Source organism: Sus scrofa, chromosome 7 (genome assembly GCF_000003025.6).
Source record: "Sus scrofa isolate TJ Tabasco breed Duroc chromosome 7, Sscrofa11.1, whole genome shotgun sequence".
NCBI lineage: Eukaryota > Metazoa > Chordata > Mammalia > Artiodactyla > Suidae > Sus > Sus scrofa.
Genome location: NC_010449.5, coordinates 90,708,063 through 90,731,883, shown reverse-complemented (window position 1 = coordinate 90,731,883; position 23,821 = coordinate 90,708,063). Strand labels below are relative to the sequence as shown.

General features: G+C 33.7%; 1 protein-coding gene across 22 annotated transcripts in view; it reads right to left on the bottom strand.

Moving 5' to 3' along the window:
- Positions 1–23,821, bottom strand: part of GPHN (gephyrin) — a 567,900-nt gene that overhangs the window by 181,742 nt on the left and 362,337 nt on the right. For 7 of the 22 annotated variants that reach the window (XM_021098013.1, XM_021098005.1, XM_021098019.1 and 4 more), the window contains 2 exons: positions 15,695–15,751; positions 6,109–6,150 (listed from right to left, as the gene is read on the bottom strand). In XM_021098013.1, coding sequence (XP_020953672.1) covers positions 6,109–6,150; positions 15,695–15,751 — 99 coding nt within the window. 22 annotated transcript variants of the gene reach the window in all.

Sequence of the window (23,821 nt, the reverse complement as noted above, 5' to 3'; positions counted from 1 at the left end):
TTTCTGGGTACCTGCTATATGCCACACCAAATTCATTACTTGCCTTACTAAAGCCAGAATCTGAAAGTAGAACTGGCTACAAAATTCATTGTATGTATTAGAAGAAAGAATAATTCAAAGGAAGAAATAACAAAAATGACAAAATTTAACAACACATTATCAAAGAAGAAAAATAAGGAAGAGTAAAAAGTAACTAGAAGATTTCTGTGCTGTGAAACTTTAAAAAAACATGATCTAAGAAACTGTAAGGACATATTCGAGAGAAGGGATTTAGACAGTAGAGTTGGATATACTAAGTTTGAAATCATAACAAATATTTTCAAACAGCAGCTGGAAATGTAAGTTTGCTACTTTAGTTCAAACTATAATATATCAACATCAATTTGGGCTCTAAATATTTGTATCTCTATGTTATTTGTAAATTCTCTATTGCATAGGAAAAATGATAACAACACTATAATAAGCTAATATATATTTGTATAAAGCTAGATTTCCACAGAAGAAGAAGAGAGTTTATCTATCTATCTAGATACATCTAGATCTTCTTTCTCTCTCAAAGATATACATAGCCTATGTCTTGGTTTTAAGACACCTCTGAAACTTCCTAAACTTGTTATCTGTGCATTAATATTTCCTCATCTTAAACTTTAGAATTCTCATGTCTTATTTCCTTTGACAATCCTCTTTTGCATTTCAAATGACCAGAATATATAAAGCATTATATGAGGATAAGCAGAAATTCAATAGTGTCAACTACAATAGTGTGTTTAAAAAAATCCTTTTTTTTTTTTTTTTGTCTTTTTGCCATTTCTTGGGCCGCTCCCGTGGCACATGGAGGTTCCCAGGCTAGGGGTTGAATCGGAGCTGTGGCCGCCGGCCTACGCCAGAGCCACAGCAACGCAGGATCCGAGCCGCGTCTGCAGCCTACACCACAGCTCACGGCAACGCCGATCCTTAACCCACTGAGCAAGGGCAGGGATCGAACCTGCAACCTCATGGTTCCTAGTTGGATTCGTTAACCACTGAGCCATGACGGGAACTCCTAAAAAATCTTTTTATAATGGAAATTTAAGAACGTATGCCCAAGTAGACAGAAGTACCCACTGTCTTTTGTCAAAAATGATCAACCAATTCTTTTAAAAGGATGTTTTGATTAGATTTATCAAATATCTCTGTCAAAGAGAAAGCAAATGTTTTCCCATTATCTTGATGGCTGGTCACTTATTTGGATGTCAGAGAGCAGTATGTACTTAATTTTCTTACTTTCACTCAAACAATCTGTAAACTCCACTTCATTTTTAAAGATTCTAAGAAGAGGCATGAATTAAGAAACTTTGGTAGCAGCAGGTTGCAGTGTTTTCAAAAGATATATTTCTTTTTTTTTTTTTTTTTTTTGTCTTTTTGCTATTTCTTGGGCCGCTCCTGCGGCACATGGAGGTTCCCAGGCTAGGGGTCTAATCGGAGCTGTGGCCGCCAGCCTACGCCAGAGCCACAGCAACGCAGGATCCGAGCCGCGTCTGCAACCTACACCACAGCTCACGGCAACGCTGGATCGTTTACCCACTGAGCAGGGCAGGGACTGAACCTGCAACCTCATGGTTCCTAGTCGGATTAGTTAACCACTGCGCCACGACGGGAACTCCAAAAGATATATTTCTAACAAATCTCTTCATACAATCTCCAAATTCCCAACTATTGTATACAAACAGCGTGAATGTAATTCTCATAAGAGTGAAAGGAAAGTGGAACATCACAGACAACTATATTGAAATAAATAAGAAATCAATCAATAAAGATTTTCTAAGTGAGATTTTGTAAAGTAGAAAATCTATGTGATTATCTCACAATGTAGAATATTCATTTTATGAATTTTTATTTTATTATAGTTTCTTCTAGTTTAAACAGTTTGTAGTCCTGTTGGTTTTTAAAAAACACCACTACTGAAGCCCACTGCAAACACCTAGTACACACAGAGCATTTGGCAGGTGAGCAGCTCAACTGGCCTATTTATCATAGAGGACTATGTGGAAAAAAGGCAAGGGCTGCATTCCAGTGCAACCCTTTCTGCTTTCCTTCAAAAGTATTTTTCCTTTTGAAACGGGAAATGCTATAGTGGTTAAAGTCCAGCTTTCTCCCTCCCCTTCTTTCCTTCCATAGGTCTCCCATCTACAATTCAACTAAAAACTTCCATTTGCAGAAGCTCCAAACTGTCAGTCAATCAAAGTTTGTTTAGATCATAATTGGTGTGCTAACAAGTGGGTTAAGAGTTCAAAGGGCAACTGTTTTGCCTGTTACAACTTAAAAATGCCATATTTTCTTTAGGCAGCTAAAAGTTCTTTTTTTTTTTTTTTTGTCTTTTCAGGGCCACACCCATGGCACATGGAGGTTCCCAGGGTAGGGGTTAAATCAGGAATTGGAGCTGTAGCCACCAGCCTACACCACAGCCACAGCAACATGGGACCCGAGTCATGTATGTGACCTACACTACAGCTCACAGCAATGTGGGATCCTTAATCCACTGAGCGAGGCCAGGGATTGAACCCACATCCTCGTGGTTGCTAGTCAGGTTTGTTAACCACTGAGCCATGACGGGAACTCCATAGGTAGCTAAAAATTCTTAAGCATCAAGTAAAAATTAAATTTCACTCTCTGTCCACCCAACAAGAAAAATAAATTTAGCTTCAAAGTCTCAAATTATTTGAATCTATCCTGCTACCAAGAAATCTAAGTCATTAAAAACAATATTTTAAAGGGTTCAATGTTTACTAAATTTTTTTTTGGTTTATATACTGTTATAAATCATAAAAGATTTATATCTAATGTATACTCTAGCTTTTCAAATAAGTCAGAAAGAACACTCTTTCTACCAGAAGACAGTATTAATTCTGGCTTTGATCTAAAGAAAGGGAATTCTAAAGCAATTTTTTCAAAGGATTATAAAAAATGAACACTGCTGGAACAAAACTAAAGATTAGTTAGAAATCTGGAAGGTGAATTTTTCATTTTCATTTGGTTTTTTAAACTTAGCATGAAGGGATGAACAATAGTCTATAACCTGAGCCACTGAGCTTACTGCATTCATAATATTGTATGCATTTTAAATGTGAAGCTAATTCCAAAGATCAGGAAATAACTAGAAGATTATAATTATACTTAAATAAGGCACAGTAGGTGCTCAATATTTATTAAATAACTAAATATGAGAAAAATAAGACTAATAAATTACATAAAGGGTCATCTTTCTAAAAGCTCTTGAATTAAAGTTTTATACCTTATAGATACATATGTATCCTCTTTTAGATAAAACCCAAAACCAGGTAAATATGTACTGTGAAAATACAAGACTATTGCATGCTATTAAAAGCTGATGACTTTTAATAACTCCTGAAAAGTAGAAATCAAAGTATTTTAAAAAAATGTTGTGCCACTCACTTGGCAGCTCTTATGACTTTGGGCAAGATATCTAAATTCTTTGAGCCTCAGTTTCTTTATCTGTAAAATGAAGGTGACAATAACATCATCTCCAAACAGAGCCATAGTGAAGATTAATACGGATAAGATAAATGAGATGTTGAAAACAGAGTTTGTCACATAGTAAGAGAATTGTATTTTTTACAAAGGGGCTGTCAACTACATGGAATAACATTTGTGAAGCTTTATCAGCCAAATAAGGCTGGAAATGGTCTTTTATATCTTGTGGGTAGATTTATTTTTGAACAAGTCTTAATTTTTTGGTCTCATGAATATCACAGAAGACAGTGACATGAAATTGGTAAAGCCAATATGCTCCATTAGGGATTGGAGAACTTATTTCTTCGGCAGTGGAGGTAAGTGAAGATGATATAAAGATGACTGAAGCATGAAAGGTTTGACTACTTCTAGAGTGATGCTATCATAAGCAATGAACTTTACCGACAGTTCCATCAAGAGGCTTCGATATGAAAAATGGAAACATTAAAATGTTTCTTGAAATTCTAATTATTAAGGATTATAATCTAAAATTTTAACAATTTAAAATGAAATAGTAAACAATAATGGAAGGTTATTTCTGTCTACTGGACTATCATACATATTAGAATCCCTAAGAATTTCTTTGCAGTATTGGTCTTTATGGTATCATAAACATAAACAACACCTGTGGAGTCCACAGAGATGTGGTAATGAATGGAATATAGAAACCCTAACACAAACCCTACCACAGAGATGTGGTAATGAATGGAATACAGAAACCCTAACACAAACCCTAAGAATTTCTTTGCAGTATTGGTCTTTATGGTATCATAAACATAAGCAACACCTATGGAGTCCACAGAGATGTGGTAATGAGTGGAATATAGAAACCTAACACAAATGACAAAGGGAGAAACACACTTTATGACAAGTAAATAAAGCTCATGTGTCACAATGAAACAAACCCAGATGAAGCCAGAATTCCTTTAAGAAAGCTGAGTGCTATGGAGCAAATGCCATAGCATACACAATTCTGTTCCCCCAGAAGCCCGTTCCACATTCCAACCTGAGAGCCCTCCTGCACACATGCTGTCACAGAGAAAGTAATACCCTGATGGATGCTGTAGGCTGTGATTGGAGATGATGCCAATGGTAGACTTCTTAAACACTCTCATGGGAAATGGAGAATTGCCTGGATGAAGTGGCAGAAAGAAATGGGTTATATACTTTTTACAATGGAATTCATAATCTTGGGGAATTAAGAAAGGAGCTGTGGAAAATGTGGTGGTGAAATGATATCAATCCTCTCTTTCAAAAGTCTTTGCTGATAGCACAAGTAATTCACTTGCTTTTCTTTACTTCTCCCTACAAATATATATTTCAAGAAGAAATCAATTCTCCATGAAATCAGTTTTAAGAGAAAAAAAATCTGTAACAGCTACAACTTACAAAGGAAAAAATTAAAGAAGCTGTAATTCTATTGACTCTATAAATTGAACTTTGTGAGGCTATGGGTTTAGTTATGCTATTCCTTTCAAAGCTTTTTATAAAGTTTTAAAGTCAAAAGACGATATTGTGCCTATGGTTTTGCATACACTATCTGGCATTTTGGATAGTGCCATCTTTATGGTTTTTTCATGACATTCTAAGATAACATTTCTGTGGTCAGAATTAAGCTGACAATACTGGCCTGTACAAAGTAGCTATAGTACCCTGCTCAAAGTAAATATGCATAGAAATATGTTATGTCTGCAAAGTAAAAAATTAAGATCTTAAAATTCATGGACTATTAAAGTCCTGCTATTTACTAGTCATATTTCAAAGTACATATATTCTTTTCTCTTAGCTACTTAGCAGTGCTCCTTCTTTGAAAAACAGACTTAAAGGATAGTCAAAGTCTGTTAATATTTCACTGACACTAGTTTACACAACCAGAAAACCCACTTATGTTATGCTTTAACACAGTAAGCACAGGAAATTAAACCCCTAAAAAGGAAAAGAACATAGGTCAAAATTTATATAAAATATTCTGTTAAAAGAATATGAATTTCATGAGTAATAAGCTCTTCTAGATTGTAAGAATCTTATACAAATACAACTATCAAAGAGACTATTTTCCTGAGTAACCTAGTCATTTTTTTAAAAGGGAGTGAATCTTCCATTTTATATAAAATAGAGGAATCATATTAACTTTCCATTTAATAATCAATTTGGAAGCTTTCCTGAGGCTATGGTTAATGGGACAGGATTATCATTAATTTAGTGTAAATCATCAGCTACCAGAGAAGACCTACACAGATCTGCAAACTGGAATCTTTGTTGTTAGCCAATATGAGTTTAGTAACAAATTACTCACTTCAAAGGAATCTTTAAGGAATTAAGGTGGTGACAACAGTCAATTTGGTTATTTGGACTTTAACCATTTCAATGTGACACAGTGACTGCTAAAAAAAAAAGTTACTCAGAAAAAAGTACTGTATGAAAATATAGAAGATTTCCCCCTAGAACAGCTAACTTTTCCCCTTTGGTACGCTTATCCCTTTCAGCCAAGTGCAAAGTGCAAGGCAAAATAAATTAAGGCAAAAGGAAAATAAAATAAGAAAAATGGTGAGGGCGAGCATGTCGTTGACCATGTAAGAAAACACGTGCAAAGTATACCTCAGATACACTATAGGTAGATGAACACGAGGGAAGCCGAGCCTGGTTTTGCAGTGGGGAAAAGAAAACACTGTTAAAAAGGAAATGATAGCACAGTAAGGGTCTCAGAAGTTTAGAAGGCTCCATCACCAACACGTTTGCCAGATAATAAAACAGACGCTTGAGCTTGAAATCTCAAGGTTCATACTATTTGAGGAGAACCTTGTGATTAAAAAAAATACCTGGGTTGAAAAAAAAAAAAAAATCCATGACGGAGATGGCTCCCCCTGATCAGAATTTGGTATGATCTTGTTGAGAACATGCTCACTTCAGCTTAACAGGAAAGCAGAACGTTGGTCACCTTTTCCTATAGTACCACACTGATCTGATTGTTTTAACACTAGCAAACTACATGTGAGATTATTTATAGAATGACTCTAATGTACATCTTCATATTAAAGAGGGCACCAAAGCTAGCTCAGTATTGATTCCGATTTTCTGTTCCTACAGTTCTCTTATCATTACCGAATCTAAATAAATACATAAGCCAATAGCAACACCAAGAAGATATATAAAAAAAACCTTAATCACAAAACTCTCTTTCAGACGTAACTTTTATCAGAATGTGCATTGATTTTTTGAATCAGCTATTTTATAGTTAAAACTATGTTTAATCTTCCTGACTTTGACATGAAAATTTTCTGACCTGCTCTTATTTTCTAGGTTGTCTCACTGTTATGTTCAATTATGTGGCCTCTTGTTAGGTAGTCCCAATGCCATGCAAGCTAAATATTATTTAGGTATGCATTTTCTCATTACCAATTCTTCCTGAAGTTCTAAATTCAAAGTTAGGGTAGGGAAATGAAGGTACAGAAAAAGATGGTACAGTGGTGAAATCAGAAATGCCCTTATTATCTGATTTGTGTTATTTCCAGCACAGCACCCAGCATAGCAGAATGTAGCAGGCATTCAATAACAGTATATTGAATGAGTGAATATAAAAACTTTTCCTCTATCCTCAAAAATTGAATTGTGTGAAAAAATATTCAGCAAGCTTTACAGTCACCATCACAAAGATTTGTGATAAAATGTATTACTGCCATTTAATGGATTACAATGAGGTAGTTTCTAAAATATGACCAATTCTATGTATATTAAAAAATTAAACCTTTCTTTCAACCAAATAGACATCTAATTTTCTTTAACAAGATACTAATTCTTAGAAAGCTTTCTCCACATGTTGTCCTGTAAAACTGAAAAACTTTAGCTTTCAAAATAGTTTGAGTCTTATTCTTCCCCCCACCCCTCCATTTTCAATTACTGGGGAAATGTGCTTGTCAAGGAAACCTTTTATTAGTACTTTATTTTTGTACTAAAGTCAATTCTGAGAAGGGCAATTCTGCAGTAAGCATTAAACACCTCACAGATGTGTCACTTCTACCCCAAATGACTCCTAAGAAGGCTACTGTAGGCAATTTTATGAGTATCAGATGGTTCAAAGCACAAGAGAGATTTATGTTATTTTTCAGAACTGAACTAAAAATTGAATTATCTGAACTGAAACTTCTGAATTAACTGTGCAAGTTAAGTGATTTCTAATAAAGTGAAAGGTAGTGAAATTAAACCTGTTTTCCAAAGAGATAATCTTAAAATTTATTTACTATCATCTTCATCATTATTGTAATCTGGTCATATTATAAGACATTATCTACCAAGATACTCAGGATGTTACATAATCATAAATTAAATAGTAAATAATAAGTGTATATTATTAATATGAGTAATTGCCAAAATGTCCAACGAGGAAGACTGAGGAGGCTCAAACAATGTTCTACATATAAGAACCAAAAAACACTGAAATTTGCTTAAAGAAAGTAGAATACACAAACCAACTGATATTTACTCACCTAAAAGCTACAAAAAGATTATTATCTAAGGACTAATGTTCTAGCTGGGGGTCCTCTTCTCAAAGTAGCTGAATCAATGTAGATACCTTTTAGATTTTTAAGTGCTATATTAAAATATAATGTATTATTTGATCACATTGGAGTGAGTGTCTTTCCTAGTTGTATGAAATTTTCTATAGAAGGTATGATTTTAGGTAAGGTCAAAGAGGAAATTTAGAAGAAATCAAAAGGTGGTCATGGTTTTCAGGGAAAATATTTCTATAGATGCAAGGAAGTAATATACAGAAAATTGCATGTGTACAGCAAAAATGCTCTTAAAAACATATTTTAAAGAAGTTTAATGAGCAACAATGGAATTTATCTTTATACTCTAAATATCTATAAGGGGCCTCCCAAAGGAGAGGAACTTATAATCTATATTTTATCCAAGCTCTAGTTCTATGTATTTGAAGGGTTTAATGGCAGTTCCATGGTGGGTTTACTTTGTGTGCATGTGTGTATGTTTGGCATGTGAAGAGAAAGCAGCTGGGAAAAAAAAAATGTAATGAAGAAGAATAAAAGCATAAAGGTAGAAAATTTCAGGAGATCACAAGAGATCAACTCTTTCAAGTGTATGCTTCCAGGCAGAATAATCTGAATCCATCCCTAGAAAAAATGAGTGGTTCTCCTTTTCTCAGTCTATAGAATGAAGAAAATTCACATATCCTTTATGATAATCATTTCTTTGTCAATATAATCTTGACACACTAACCAGTTTTAGCAGACCTCAGCAAACTTTTTCTGTAAACAGTCAGACAGTAAGTAGTTTAGGCTTTATGAGCCACATGGTCTTTGCTGCAACTGTTCATTGCTGTTGTGGTAGTGCAAAAGTAACCATAGATTATATGCAAATGAAAGAGTGTGGCTGTGTTTCCACAAAACTTTATTTTTTGACATTAAAATTTGAATTTCATATAATTTTTCACGTCACAAAATGGTATTATTTTGATTTCCCCCACCCCATCATTTTAAAATGCAAAACTCATTCCTAGCTCATGGAGAGAAACAAAATAGAAACAAGATTTGGACTAAGGGTAGACCTCTGAGTTATAGCATTAATTTAGTAAATAAAAAAGTGCAAAAAGCCCAAAGATAATTCATCAATACTATAAAAAGAGTTTGGAATTAAGGCTGGAATGAAAATACCTATTAAAGATCCACAAGATCACAACCAACCAATATAAACTCATTATTTATATTACCCTATTTCATACTAGTCTTATTCTGGCATTCAGGAAATTATTAAACATTTTGAAACCATTCTTCAGGAAATTATTAAACATTTCAAAACCAGCCTTATTTTAAGTAAAAACTCCTCCTTTAACTTTTTCCAGTCCAAACAATACCATCTTTTTGTGTTAGCATAACAAGTACTCATAATTATCATATTCCTTCTACTTTATCACTTTTCATCTTAAAGTTCATTTACGTGCCAGTAAGTTGTCTTCATAAGTCATCTTCCCTCTTACTGTTTGTCAAAGCCTTTAAAAAAATTGACATATTTGGTTACCCCAAACCAATCTGTATATATTTGTAGCTGAATGGAAATTTGCCATGATATTATACGGAGAGAGTGAAAATACAAAATTTGGGACTTTGAGGTATTTTTATCCCTCTCCTTTCTTTTATTTCTATTTGTTTTTATTTCATGAGCACTTACCTACCTTTTTCTAAATGTCTTAACATTCACATTTTCTAGGGCTCTATTACTCTTTAAAAAATTAACTTCAATTTTATAAATTTACCTTGATGTATATTATTTAAATAAAATATTCATCTGTATTATATAACTTTTAACACTGCATTGTTCTTCAGTCTTGTGCATTACTTTTTAATTAATTTTTTTACTGAAGTATAGTTGACATACAATATTATGTAAGTTACAGGTATACAATAGAGCGATTCACAGTTTTTAAAGGTTATATTCCATTTATTATAAAATATTGACTATATTCCTTGTGTTGTACAATATATCCTTGTAGCTTATTTTATACACAATAGTTTGTATCTCCTAATCACGTACCCCTCCCCCTTCCATTTCCTCACTGGTAACCACTAGTTTGTTCTCTATATTTGTGTCTACTTTTTGTAATATTCACCAGTCTGTTATTTTTTTTAGATTCCACACATAAGTGATATCATACAATATTTGTCTTTCTTTGTCTGACTTACGGTCTTCCTGCCAGATTCATGCATTTGAGTACAAAGAAAATTAATTTTTTCCTTTATGTAGTTTTAGTCTTCAGTCATTATTCTCAACACATTATTAATCTAAGGACTTGCAGTTATTTCTGCAGTAGTTAAATCAGGCAAACTCTGTTTAGGTATAAGGTGATGATTTTATTACTACTAAAATTACAAAAATCTCATTTAAATTTCAAAATATTTCAGCTTTGTACAATGTACAGAAAAAAATGATATTCTTTTTTTTTCTTCTTTTTTTTTTTTTCTTTTTTGGCTGCCCCATGGAATACGGAGTTCCTGGGCCAGGGATGATACAGTCTTAATTTTCTTAATTAATTAATTTAAAAATTTTAGGCCACACCCACAACACATGGAAGTTCTTGGGCCAGGGATCAAATCCAAGCTACAGTCTGCAACCTATACCACAGCTATGGCAGTGCAAAATCCTTAATCCACTACACAGTGTTGGGAATTGAACCCAAACCTCAGCAGGGACCTGAGCTGCCACAGAGACAATGCTGGATCCTTAACCCACTGTGTCAAGTGGGAACTCTGATGCTTTCTTAATTTAGAATTCAAGAAGTGAATGCATACTTTTTATAGGAATAGAAGAGTCCATGTAAAATAAAGAAGTATGATTTCATATGAGAAATAAATAAAATACTAGTATAAAATTACCTCTTAGAATATTCTACTTTATATCACTGATTATATGTAATAAATAAAAATGCAGTACTTTCATCCCTAAAAAATAATACATCATATAGATGATACCAATTGTAGTATTAATGATTAAATTAAATGCTTATCCCAAACTTCTGAATGACGTTTCACCTTTTTCAACTATTAAATAAAATATGTGACTGGAGACACGCTTCTGAACCTTTCACCTCTCTGAAATACTCAGCAATGTTTGAACGAATTATAAGGCACCCATATAGCTGCTCTTGTGTGTGGACACCTACAATAAATTTTCACAAAATGGGATGGTTACTATATGCCAGTTTGTCTTACTTCAGAAACAAAATCTGTTTTTATAGCCTATGGTATAAAGAGTAACTTTATTCTGCTTCTAAGCAACTATTTTTAATATACAAGGCATGTTTTAAGGCATTCTGAGGTAATAAGGATTAAAGCAAAAGGAGAGAAACTGAACATTGAGCTAAGCTTTTGATTTCTATCTTTTCTTCACTAAACTCTGTGGAGATGATACTATTATTTGCCTTTTGATTTTTTTTCATGTTTTCCTAGTTAACAGTAATCTTGATAACGATAAACCTTATATTCAATCATTTTAGAAAAAAGGTAATCAGAACAAAGTGTGACCCAGTGAAATGAAACAAAAGATGAAGACATTGAGACTAGTTATTATGTATTCCACCATGCACTACAGATATTGAAAAAAGAAATTCAAGAGTGGCATGAGAAAACCCAATTTTCAAAGCACAGAGCTTTCAATTTAACCCTAATCTAACACTAACTTCTACCATATAGACCTCAGCAAGTCTCAACTTTCTGGTCCTGGTTACATGGAAAGAAAAACAGTATCACTTCTCACCATCAGTTAGGGACTGGTATTGCATTAAATACACACATTTTACATTTCTAGAATGATATCCAGGTATATTTAGATTGATTTAATCATAATATTCATACTAATCTTTTTAATTTTTTTAAAATAGTGGAGTAGATTCTGGGGGTGATTGTGGATGATCTTTCAAATTCTCAAAGAACATGACTGAAAAGGAGGACTGGCTCAAAAGAAAGTAGAAATATGAGACATGTATTAATTTCCTTCTCTTAGAATTTTTTTTTTTTTTTTTTGTCTTTTGTCTTTTTGTTGTTGTTGTTGTTGCTATTTCTTGGGCCGCTCCCGCGGCATATGGAGGTTCCCAGGCTAGGGGTTGAATTGGAGCTGTAGCCACCGGCCTACGCCAGAGCCACAGCAACGCGGGATCCGAGCCACGTCTGCAACCTACACCACAGCTCACGGCAACGCCGGATCGTTAACCCACTGAGCAAGGGCAGGGACCGAACCCGCAACCTCATGGTTCCTAGTCGGATTCGTTAACCACTGCGCCACGACGGGAACTCCCCTTCTCTTAGAATTTAATGACTGATATTAAAAAAAAACTTTGAACTTGAGTAGTCAGAAATTTAACAAAGAGATATATAGTATATAATTAAAAGCATAACTGAGAAACCAGAGAATTATTATGTCATTATTATTTTTAATTCTAGACTTCATAACAAAAATATTTTAACGTGAACTTAATGTATTCCAATAATCTTGGGAGAAGTAAATCAAGGCTAGGATTCATAAGAACTTTTTTTTCAAGTCCCAGGAATATGAGGTCAAAGTTAAGTAAAGCCAAAAATTATTTTATCTTTTCTTCTGCCATATTTATATCATGCAACACTCTAGAGATATTAATTCCCATTATCACGAGAATATATATTTAGGAGAAGGACCAAACACTCTGAGTTTGAACTATCAGTCACAAAAATACTACTGTTAATATGCCCATATAATGTATATACAATATTGAATGGCTATAAGGTATTGTTCTCCTTCAAAGTGCTGTCCTGGGTATATTAGCTATTATCTCAAGTATCTGTAAGACGTTACATAACGGTGTTCTCCTAGTGAAGATTCTTACTGCCTAATTTTATTTTTAGAAAAAAAAAAAAAGATATATTATAGTTGTTTCCAAGGAGTCTGAGTTAAGCCTATTAACTCAGAAAAAAATGTGCCTACTTTCCATATTACCTGTAATAATGCTCCAACATTGGTCATTTTCCTTAATAATTGAAATTGAATAATCAAGGCTCTATCACTTGCATCCAGCCCAGTTTATAATCCTGCTGACACATCCAACAAGGGACAGAAGACACAGTCAAGGGAAAAGCTCAAAATGAGGTCTCATGGAAATATCCTCAGAAAATCACACAATTGTATAAGAAACACAGATTTTGAAATAAAAAGTTTTATTTTGCATTGGAATCAGAATACTATTAAATCAGATACAATGTTAGTGTGGTTTAAAGGTCTTCTACCCTGACAATTTAATCTTTATTTTATAAATGTGAGCATGAAGCTGCAGCTAGAAAAGAAAGAAAGAGGGAGAAAAGAGACAGAAAGTAAAAAAGATGGAGATGAGAGGACAAACCAATCAGATTTGGAATTACCAGTCAGCAGAAGTTTAGGAAAAAAAAATCACCGAGTGAAATCGTACATTTACTCTGAGAGAGTATCCTTTCACATTGCCTTCTAGGTGATCTCTGAGCTCCTCCAGCTTTCGATGGAGCTACATGTAAACATCAGAAAATGAATTGAAAAAGCAACTTGTTCTCTTTTCAGTTTTCCTTTTTCCTTTTAAAAATAAGATCATAGTGTTATACATTTCTCACTGCCTTTGGCATAAATTTCCAAACATCAAAGATCTTTGTATAGTGTGCAAGAATACATGCTAAATAAACCATGACTAGGCAGATGTTTTATTTTAATTATAGTATCTTTTCTCCCCAAAGTGTTAGAAAAAATAAATACCATGACTATCCTTATAATCATCTAGAAATTCATTTTCAAATTTTCTGTTTTGTTAGAAATATGGAATAAAGATATTTAAAAATTATGAAACTGGCCTCTCTTTGCCAAAATACTTTTTGATGTAAAGCTGCATCCTTACTCAAGGCTGAACCCTAAAATGTGTCTTTTGTTCTTATACATATATATGTGTATATACATAATCATACTGAATATACACTTAAAAACAATAAACATACAATTACAACTTGAAGTTCTACACATCCAAAAGCTGAACTTTGAGGTAATTAAACACATGCGTATTTGTACACACAATCCAGCTTATAGCAGATGGTGCTGTAGTTACGGATGCTATTTTACTATTATTTTGCTATCAGTAATTTTCAAAAAGTTATGTTGTACTGCCTTTTCACTGAATCTAAGTCATAATCCATAGTCTCAATGATAACAAATTTATCTTCCCTTAAAGAATTAAAATGGGATACCTCACAGGTAGACAGTGAGGAATGCTACTGATATATCAACAAGACAGATAAACTCATATTTTTCTCACTAAATAATTTGTTTGCCTTGTTTTTGAAATAGGCATATATAATCAACACTTTCCATCCCCTCTAGTTATCCTTAGTGAAATAATAATAATAAAAAAATGCTACCCAGTATACAGCAGTGTTAGAGAACAGAGAAGATGGCTTGTCTGGAATAAAGGACACAAACATACAGACACACCCTCATCCAGTGCACTTATAGGAATGCACACACACAGGTAAATAAACAACAACAAAAAAGTAAAATTAAGAAGGCAGAAGAGGCAAGGAGAGGAAAGAGTGCAGAAATTAGTGCTTCATAAGTTGTTAAATGGAAATAAACTATAGGTGCATACAATTTTAAAATCACTTAATATAAGCCTCAAAGTAGTTACTGAATTTTGGGACATCCCAGTACAGTAAATTATCTTTCATTTTGATTAACTTAGTTAATACTGCTGTATGGAAAAATGGGATTCAGATAAAAGCAGTAGTTATTTGGGGGGAGACTTCTCTGCATATTTTAAAAATACAGCAAATTTTCTAACTTGCATTTATGGTGGCAGCATTAAAAGTGATTAACGGGCTATGTCTGTGTTTCTTAAGGGTGATAAATTGTTTAACTTTTCATCGTGATTATTTAATTAGAGTATCGAGTGCCCAAGATATATTGACCAAATGTATATTTAACAACTAGCAACTGGGACCATTAGATCAGAAATCTTTAAATTGTACATTAGTAGGCCACATACACAAACGAGCAAACATTTAGATGTATACCAGATTTTGCAGATTGTTATACTACTTTTTAACTTTAAAAAATACAATGAAGGGAATCAATTAAGAGTGCTTAAATACTATTAGCTATATGTGAGCCCACTATACTAGCATCATATAAAATTCCTTTTCTCCCTAATTCTTAGCATTAAAAAAATATATATGTTATTAATACATAACAATTATTTTTCTGGAATGAACTACAAATGGTAGTGATACTAAAATAACATTTAATTCTACAAAAAATGTAAAAAAGGGAGATAATATTCTGAAAATAAATATTTTCTGTGTAACAGGAACTTAACACATAGTCAGTGACATCAATCAGAGGAACGGTTTACTCTAGAACCCCAAATTATAGGCACCTGTAATGAGGCAGTTGCCCTTTCTCTTGTTTGTGGTGCCATTCAAAGCTAGTTATTTGGCAGCTTGCCTTCAGCTGGTTGCTCTATGTGTAGCTGAAACAAACAAAAAAATATGACCCAACAGCCAATAAAAATATTAAAACAAAACAAAATGGGATGGTGAAAAATGGAAAAAGCCCCCTTCCTCCCACCTCCCTCCAAAAAAGAAGAAGTGTACGCTATAGACGAAATCTTGCCAAAAAATGTTAGAAACATATTTACTTTGAGGGATCCAACTCTACTAGCAACTCCTTTGCTTTCATCCGGCCGTCTAATTTGCTACAATGAGGGAAGATGGGTAAAAAAGACAGAATAAAGAAAAAGTGAACTTAAAAATTTTTCTAAACATTAGTAAATAATACATGCAAAATCATCAATTGACTCCTTGAGGTACCATCTTAGGAGGCCAAAGAGTTAACTAACCCAGAGGCTATATGACATGCTCAGCAAATACGCTGGTCACTAGAATTCAGTCTTTGTTATGACACTATTCCTAAGATGAGGAAATGGACACTTACTTTTGGTTATCTTGGGGACTTCTGATGAAGCAGTATCTGGAGTGTTACATTTGCATTTGGCTTACGAAAAACAAAGAATTACAAATACACCTACGTAGAAAACTTTGTCTTTTTTAGTGTCTATTCCATTGTAGTATTAGAAAACATCAGTGGTATGACTTAGAAACATAAGTGTTCCTTCAGTGGAAAGATCAGTCCTGACAAGCATCATTCTTGATACATGACAGAGTGAAGCTCCTCAGCTTGCTGACCCAAGCAATGAGGTTGTTCAGCTGTCACTGAGATTCCCAATTAAACAATTGTGCTGCCCAACCAGAAAATTTTAATGCCAGACCAAAGTAAGATACATTCACTCCCTAAAAGCTTTCTGCTATTTCAGTTGAATTTTCCTCTTGGGTAAGATAGGAAAAAAGAAAAAATAAAACTGGATATTTAAAAAACTTGTTTAACATCATGGTATAAATGAGAAAAGGAAGATTCTCAACCGAAAGTGTCTTATTAGATGAGGTGTAAACTAGAAATTCCTTTGCTTTTATTTTATTTTTAATTTTTAAAATATTTTGCTTTTTAGGGCTGTATCCACGGCAATGGAGGTTCCCAGGCTAGGGATGAATTGGAGCTACAGCTGCCAGCCTATGCCACAGCCACAGCAATGCAGGATCCTCAACCCACTGAGTGAGGCCAGGGATCAAACCCACAACCTCATGGTTTCTAGTCGGATTTGTTGCTGCTGCGCCACGAAGGGAACTCCGAAATTCCTTTGCTTTTACATAGAGCTATAATAATAATTAATATTTTTATTAAAGAGAAAGACAAACTAAAAAAAAAAAAAAAAAAGAGTGACAAGATTGGAAGGAAGCTTCAGAGAAGTACATTTACATTATGACTCCTGCATGTACAGAATGATGGTCTCCATTCACACCTGCATTGCTCACTAACTGTGATGCTCCTGCTTGCATTAGGAAATAGTAGAGGAATTATCAATGTGATGCCAAATTCCTGCTCACCAGGAAAAATAAGAAATGTAACCATGTTACAAAATTATCATTTCTAGAGGCACACTATAGTGTCTTATCCCTATCAGAACATCTCTAATAGCATATGGAAATTGCTTAGGAATAATACTGAGAAAACTGGATTTTCACTTTGAAAAAAAGTATCTTGGTCCATAAGAATTGTGCCAATTTTTGATTTTACTTGGTATAGTTTTTACTAATTCTTCAACACAAATTGTTATACCCTAAGGATTATCAATGATTATTATTCTTAATCAGTGATTCTCACTGATTTTCATTCTTAATCAGTGAGTCTCACTGATTCTCAAATTCAACAGAATTCTCAAGTATAGAAACAATGGATACTAATTAGAATGGCAACAGTCTATAAAAAAGGAATTCTGGATGGACAGTGAGTTCATAATATCTAGTCATTCTTTTAGGCTACTTTCTTTGATCTCAGAAAATATCTTTATATTAAAAGCTATTTTCCATTTTGAATCAACACCTATCTTGATTATAAAGATAAATTAGTTTCCTATTAAAAACACAGTCTAGTGTTTCATGCTGCTTTCTGAAAACTTTCAGAAACTGAACACATTCAGAACTGTTATGAAGCAACACGTGTACATTATCTTTTATTTCTGGAAGGCTTAAAATTACATCAAGTCCAGAAACATGAGGTAGTTTCTTCAAGGTTAAATAGGATGTTAATGACAAATCTAAAACCAACATCCAAAGTTCCTGACTTCTACTTTAAAGTTTTATTCCATTAATAGACCTGGAAATAAATGGGTTGGAAAAAGCTGATGCCTATAAGAGGATATATATGTATATATGTCCCTGTGTGTTTATTTCATTATGAAAGAAATTTTATTATATTAATGTATGGAAGAAATCATTCCTAAATCATCTCAATTCCAAATGCAAGCACAAACACAGAAGCTTAAAGAATGAACATAAGAAAAGATAGTCACTATTGAACTCTAAGCATGAAAAATAGACAATAAAATACCAATTTAAACAAAGATTTTTAAACAGCTCATCTGTCAATGCTTAACATCAATTTTATTTAAGTGTGATTTTTTTTGGAATTCTTAACTGCTATAAGAGGAAGACCTAGAAAACCAATGTGGTTATCAAAGCCAGAAATGGTTATAATTCATGTGTCATGTGATTTTTTTTGTGGCTCCTGAAAGAGGTAAATATCTAATAATGAAAAATTTCAGAGAGAATTTGAAAAAGATATGCTTCACAAACTAAAATGTGAGTTGTAGAGAAAAGTCAAATCAACATTTAAAAATGTAATGCTCAGGAGTTCCCATCATGGCACAGCAGAAACGAATCCAACTAGGAACCGTGAGGTTGGGGGTTTGATCCCTGGCCTCACTCAGTGGGTTAAGGATCTGGCGTTGCTGTGAGTTGTGGTGTAGGTCGCAGAGGCAGCTTGGATCTGGCTTTGTTGTGGCCGTGGTGTAGGCTGGCAGCTGTAGCTCCACTTAGACCCCTAGCCTGGGAACCTCCATTTGCCATGGGTGCAGCCCTGAAGAAAAAAAAGAAAAAAAAAAAAAGTAATACTCTCATTTATTGTAGTCAACCCTTAATCACCAATTATGATACAGTAGTTTAAATAAAAGAAATTCACAGCTAATCCAGATACTGCATCATTATTTTTCTTTGACTAGTATTTAAAAGAATCACAGAAGACTGGCATTTGGACAAGATGAAATTTACTCTTCAAGATAATCACAAAAGCAACACATTAACTATTTTATACATATTTTTCTATGAGGCTGAACATTCCCTATCAATAGCTAAGAGAAATTAAATTGTAAATGTTTATATTACATATAAGATCACTGCAATATAAATGACATTTGAGAAATGGATGTAAAGGATTACAGGGATTATAGGTTGGCTGAATTATTAGTTTTACATATATCGAAAACTAAAATGTTGGCTGCAAAACACAAAATATTATCACTAATAACTTTTGTACCCTGAAGAAACCCTTTTGTAAATATTTCTTACTGAGACTATAAAATCAGAGCATCAAAACCATTTCAATCTTCTATTCAGCCTCTCAGCTGGAACATATTTAATAAGATAGAAATTAAAAATGATTAGAAAAGGAGTTCCCAATGCGGCTTAGTGGGTTAAGGACCTGACACTGTCTCTGTGAGGATGCGGGTTCGATTCCTGGCCTCGCTAAGTGGCTTAAGGATCCTGCATGGCTGTAAGTTGTGAAGGTTGCAGATGCCACTTGGATCTGGCATTGCCGTGGCTGTGGCAAAGGTCTCAGCTGCAGCTCCAAATTGACCCCCAGCCTGGGAACCTCTCTACATGCTGCAGGTGCAGCCATTAAAAAAAAATTGTCTGAAAAGATTGTACTATATCACCTCATCTGCAACATTTCTTAAAGAATTAATTACTGAGTAAACTATTCTCAGGGAATAAGGATAGTTACTACATTGTGGCCTCTAGAACAGTGAAATGGCTGTCACTTGTATTCATCTTTTCAAAATAAGAGCTTGAATTCTAGATATATCATGCAGTAAAAGATACTTCCTGCATGCTAATACAATATGAATTGCTGATTCCCTTTAATTTTTTAGATAAGTTCTCCAAAACTTAGCTTATTGTAAAATTATTTCATTATCACAAAGTGGAAAATTATTCCATCTCACTCTCATCTCTCTTGCCAATAATAGGTAGTTGTAAGTGCAACATTTTAATAAAGCCAAATAAATAAATTTTGGAATAGAAAGCCAAATTTATATTAATTATTGAAATAAAACATTAAGCCTCAAGGAAATTTTAGACTTGTATAAGCCACATTAAGGTAGGAGTGCATATCACTTGGTGTATACATTAACACTTCTCTTTAGTTGCAAGGTGTTTGGTGAAGAATTGTGAGAAAAGTTATATATTTTCTGTTTGTTTTATTGATGAGAGAACTCAGATCTTAGGTTCAGTAGCTTTCTGGAGACATATCAATCAAAAAAATAGGATAGCTGGTATTAAATTCTCTGGCTCTCAGTTCTCTTCATTAAATTTAGGCTTTTACTTATGAATGACTAATGCAAATTTCTCCTCTTTCTCCCATGATACATATTTTATATTGATTTAGATTAAAACTGTATAGGGGAGTTCCCGTCATGGCGCAGTGGTTAACGAATCCGACTAGGAACCATGAGGTTGTGGGTTCGGTCCCTGCCCTTGCTCAGTGGGTTAACGATCCGGTGTTGCCGTGAGCTGTGGTGTAGGTTGCAGACGCGGCTCGGATCCCGCGTTGCTGTGGCTCTGGTGTAGGCCGGTGGCTACAGCTCCGATTCAACCCCTAGCCTGGGAACCTCCATATGCCACGGGAGCAGCCCTAGAAATGGCAAAAAGACAAAAAAAAAAAAAAAAAAACAACTGTATAGGTTAAAAAGAAATTTTTGTTTGACTCTCCTAAGGGGCTGGATTGTTTTATTTTTAGAATTACCTAATTTACACTTAGAACTACTCTGAGCGAAAAATGTTTTTATTTGAGAACCCCAAACTAAGACAAACTCTTGCAAATAAAGAAATTATTTGGGGGATCTGGTTATTTCAGCCCTTTCAATAAAACTGGTGCTTCACTTATGTTTCATTTGTAATTTATTAAGGCAAAAAGGAAAAAGAGGGAAGAGTGAAATGAAAGCAAGAGAAGCAACAGTTTATTCGTGTGTCAGGGAAAAAGAAATAATGTGTTTCTGGGGAAAGGCAAACTAATTTGTAAACTAAACCAATAAAAGGGGAAGATCAAGGAAATATTACAAAGAATAATGAAGAAATAAGAAGTCAAATGTTAGAATTTTGGTAGCGAGTCAGAGATCTACCAATCCCAAATTTCTTATCTATCTAAAAAGAAGTCATGAAGCCCATGACAGGTGTGGTATAAAAGAGCTATAAGGCACTTTAAAATAGTACAGTATCTGTCCCTTAAGTATTTGTATATAAAGTAGAAAAAAGTTTATTTTCAAACTACTACTGAAATATAATTTTCAACCCTGCAAGATTAAGAATAGAATGGTTTAGTCTGCATACAAAAATGCTCTGGTATAAACACAGTTATAAAAACAAATAAATAATTGGCTTTATGAAGATTTGCCAAAAATCTGAAAAGCAGGCAAAAGACATTCATCCTTATCACATTACTAAATCCTATTAAATAACAAAACAAAACAAAGAAAAAAAATTATCGGGTTTAAAAATTAATACAGATTATAAAATAACTTGTAATTTAATTCCTATGCAATTTCATTTACTACTTTTTAAACTACATGTTTCATTTTGAGCATTTTCTTATGTCATTTAATATTCTTAAAGATAGGATTTTTAGGTTATATAAATAACTCATATGTATATGATTACAAGTTATTTAACCATAGTTATTAAGAATTTTCCATGAATAAGAATAATGCTGTGATAATCTTACACATAAATTTTTGATACAATCTTTGATACTTTCCATTGAAAATAATGATTGTTTCCATATTATTTCTGGAATAATGATTGGTTAAAACATAAAAATATTTTAAGCAGTATATATATATATATTGCGAAGTAACTAGGAATATTCATGTCACTGCTCTTTATAATTTAAAAACAGTTATCAATTTGACTATAATTTTTTTTTTTTTTTTTTTTTTTTTTTGCCTTTTTGTTGTTGCTATTTCTTGGGCCGCTCCCACGGCATATGGAGGTTCCCAGGCTAGGGGTTGAATCGGAGCTGTAGCCACCAGCCTACGCCAGAGCCACAGCAACGCGGGATCCGAGCCGCGTCTGCAACCTACACTGCAGCTCATGGCAACGCCGGATCGGTTAACCCACTGAGCAAGGGCAGGGACCGAACCCACAACCTCATGGTTCCTAGTCGGATTCGTTAACCACTGCGCCACGACGGGAACTCCTGACTATAAAATTTTTAATAGATTTCTACTGAGGATACATTTTTTTCCTCACATATTTCTTTGCTGTATTTTTCCTTCCTTCCTTCCTTTTTCTTTTTATGGCCTCACCTCTGGCATACTTTAGTTTCTGGGCTAGGGGTTGCATTGGAACTGCAGCTGCTGGCCTATGCCACAGCCACAGCAATGCCAGATCAGAGCCACATCTGTGCTCTGTGGTCTACATTGTAGACTGTGGCAATGCAGGATCCTTAACCCACTGAGCAAGGGCAGGGACTGAACCCTTATCCTCAGGGACACTGTAGGGTTCTTAACCTGCTGAGCCACAATAGGAACTCATGAATTTATTTCTTTTTATATAATGGCTATTCCTGCCCTTCACTCATTGTCTTTCTCCCCCCCACCATAAGATTAAAAGAGCTTTTTTAGTTTTTCAAAGTTCTGACAGATTTGTTGTAAATTATTTTTTTTTTCACTTAGCTCCAATATAAGATCCTTGAAGTCAGGGTAAGTCTATCCATTACTATATTCTCAATACCCAGCACAGTACTTGACTTAATATGCACTAAAAATATTCACTGAATGGATTTCTGAATTAATGTGTGCTTTGCCTTTAATCAAAGTAGAATAAAACAAGACAGCAGATAAATCCTGAAGTTTAGGGCAAGAAAATACATGACTAATTTCAGAATAGGTTTCGTTTAAAATATAAAGATTTTAAAATTAGTTTAGTTTGGGATATGCTCTCTACTAAAGTCATGAATGAGACATGGCAAGTTAACTACATAATTTCAATCATGGCTATAACTAATCAATTCTGCTACTGAAATAATAATGGCACAGATTATTTTTGTTGAGCTGCTTTCACACAAAACAAACCCCAAATACCCCAAATCTTTAAAAAGACATTTATAGGAATCAAAGCTATTAAGGTAAACTGAAAGCTAGTATTTTTATTTTCACTATTCCTTACATTTCTACAGTTTTCACTTCCCTCTTACCCTACAACTAAAAAAAATCTAGTGGGTGCCAAGAGAAATCAATATTCCATTTAACAGAGACAAGTTTGACCTACATGTGAAAGATATTAGATGAAGTCAGAACATTTTCACTTGGTAATCTTTAACGTTATGTAGTAGCATGAAATGTAAAAGCTGAAATAAACAAATAAATTATTTTACATTAGTTGGACATTAACTTAATATCAGAAAGGACTAAACGAAATGATAACATTTATTCAGTCAATGTAGAAACTTATTTCAAAGGAAGTGAACTATAAGCCTATAAGGGATCTTAGAGGCTACTTAATATCATGCTATTACAGATACAGAAATTGAGATCTACTAGTTCTAACAAAGTTATAAAGTGGTAGACTAAGATAGATAATATTTACTGCCTCATAGTGCAATGCTTTTACATATTCAATATTATTGACTTTTCAAACAACTTTGGATCCATAACTTTTAAATATCTGGTAGTAAATCAGTCAAATGCAAATGCTAAAAACTGCTTCTTCCAGAATATTACTATGAAATAATGAAGATGCAAAAATGATCTCTTCCTGACATTCATATGAATTATAGGAATCATGGTCCTAAAAGTTCTGCATGTACTTTTGACAAAGGTAAAGTTAATACAAAATGCTAAGTTTAAGAGAAGACTCTAAGACATTTAACTTCCAGGAGATTATCACAGCATTATTTTTAAAACTAGGAAATAGGGAACAACTAAAATCTGAAAAAGGGACTGGTGAAAAAAAAACTATGCTATACCTACAAATTAGAATACTGAACAATAATTGATATTAATATCATAGATGGTAATTTAAAGACATGTAAACATGTTCATAACATAGGAAGATGTTCATATGACTAAATGAATGAGATAGGTTAAAATATTATA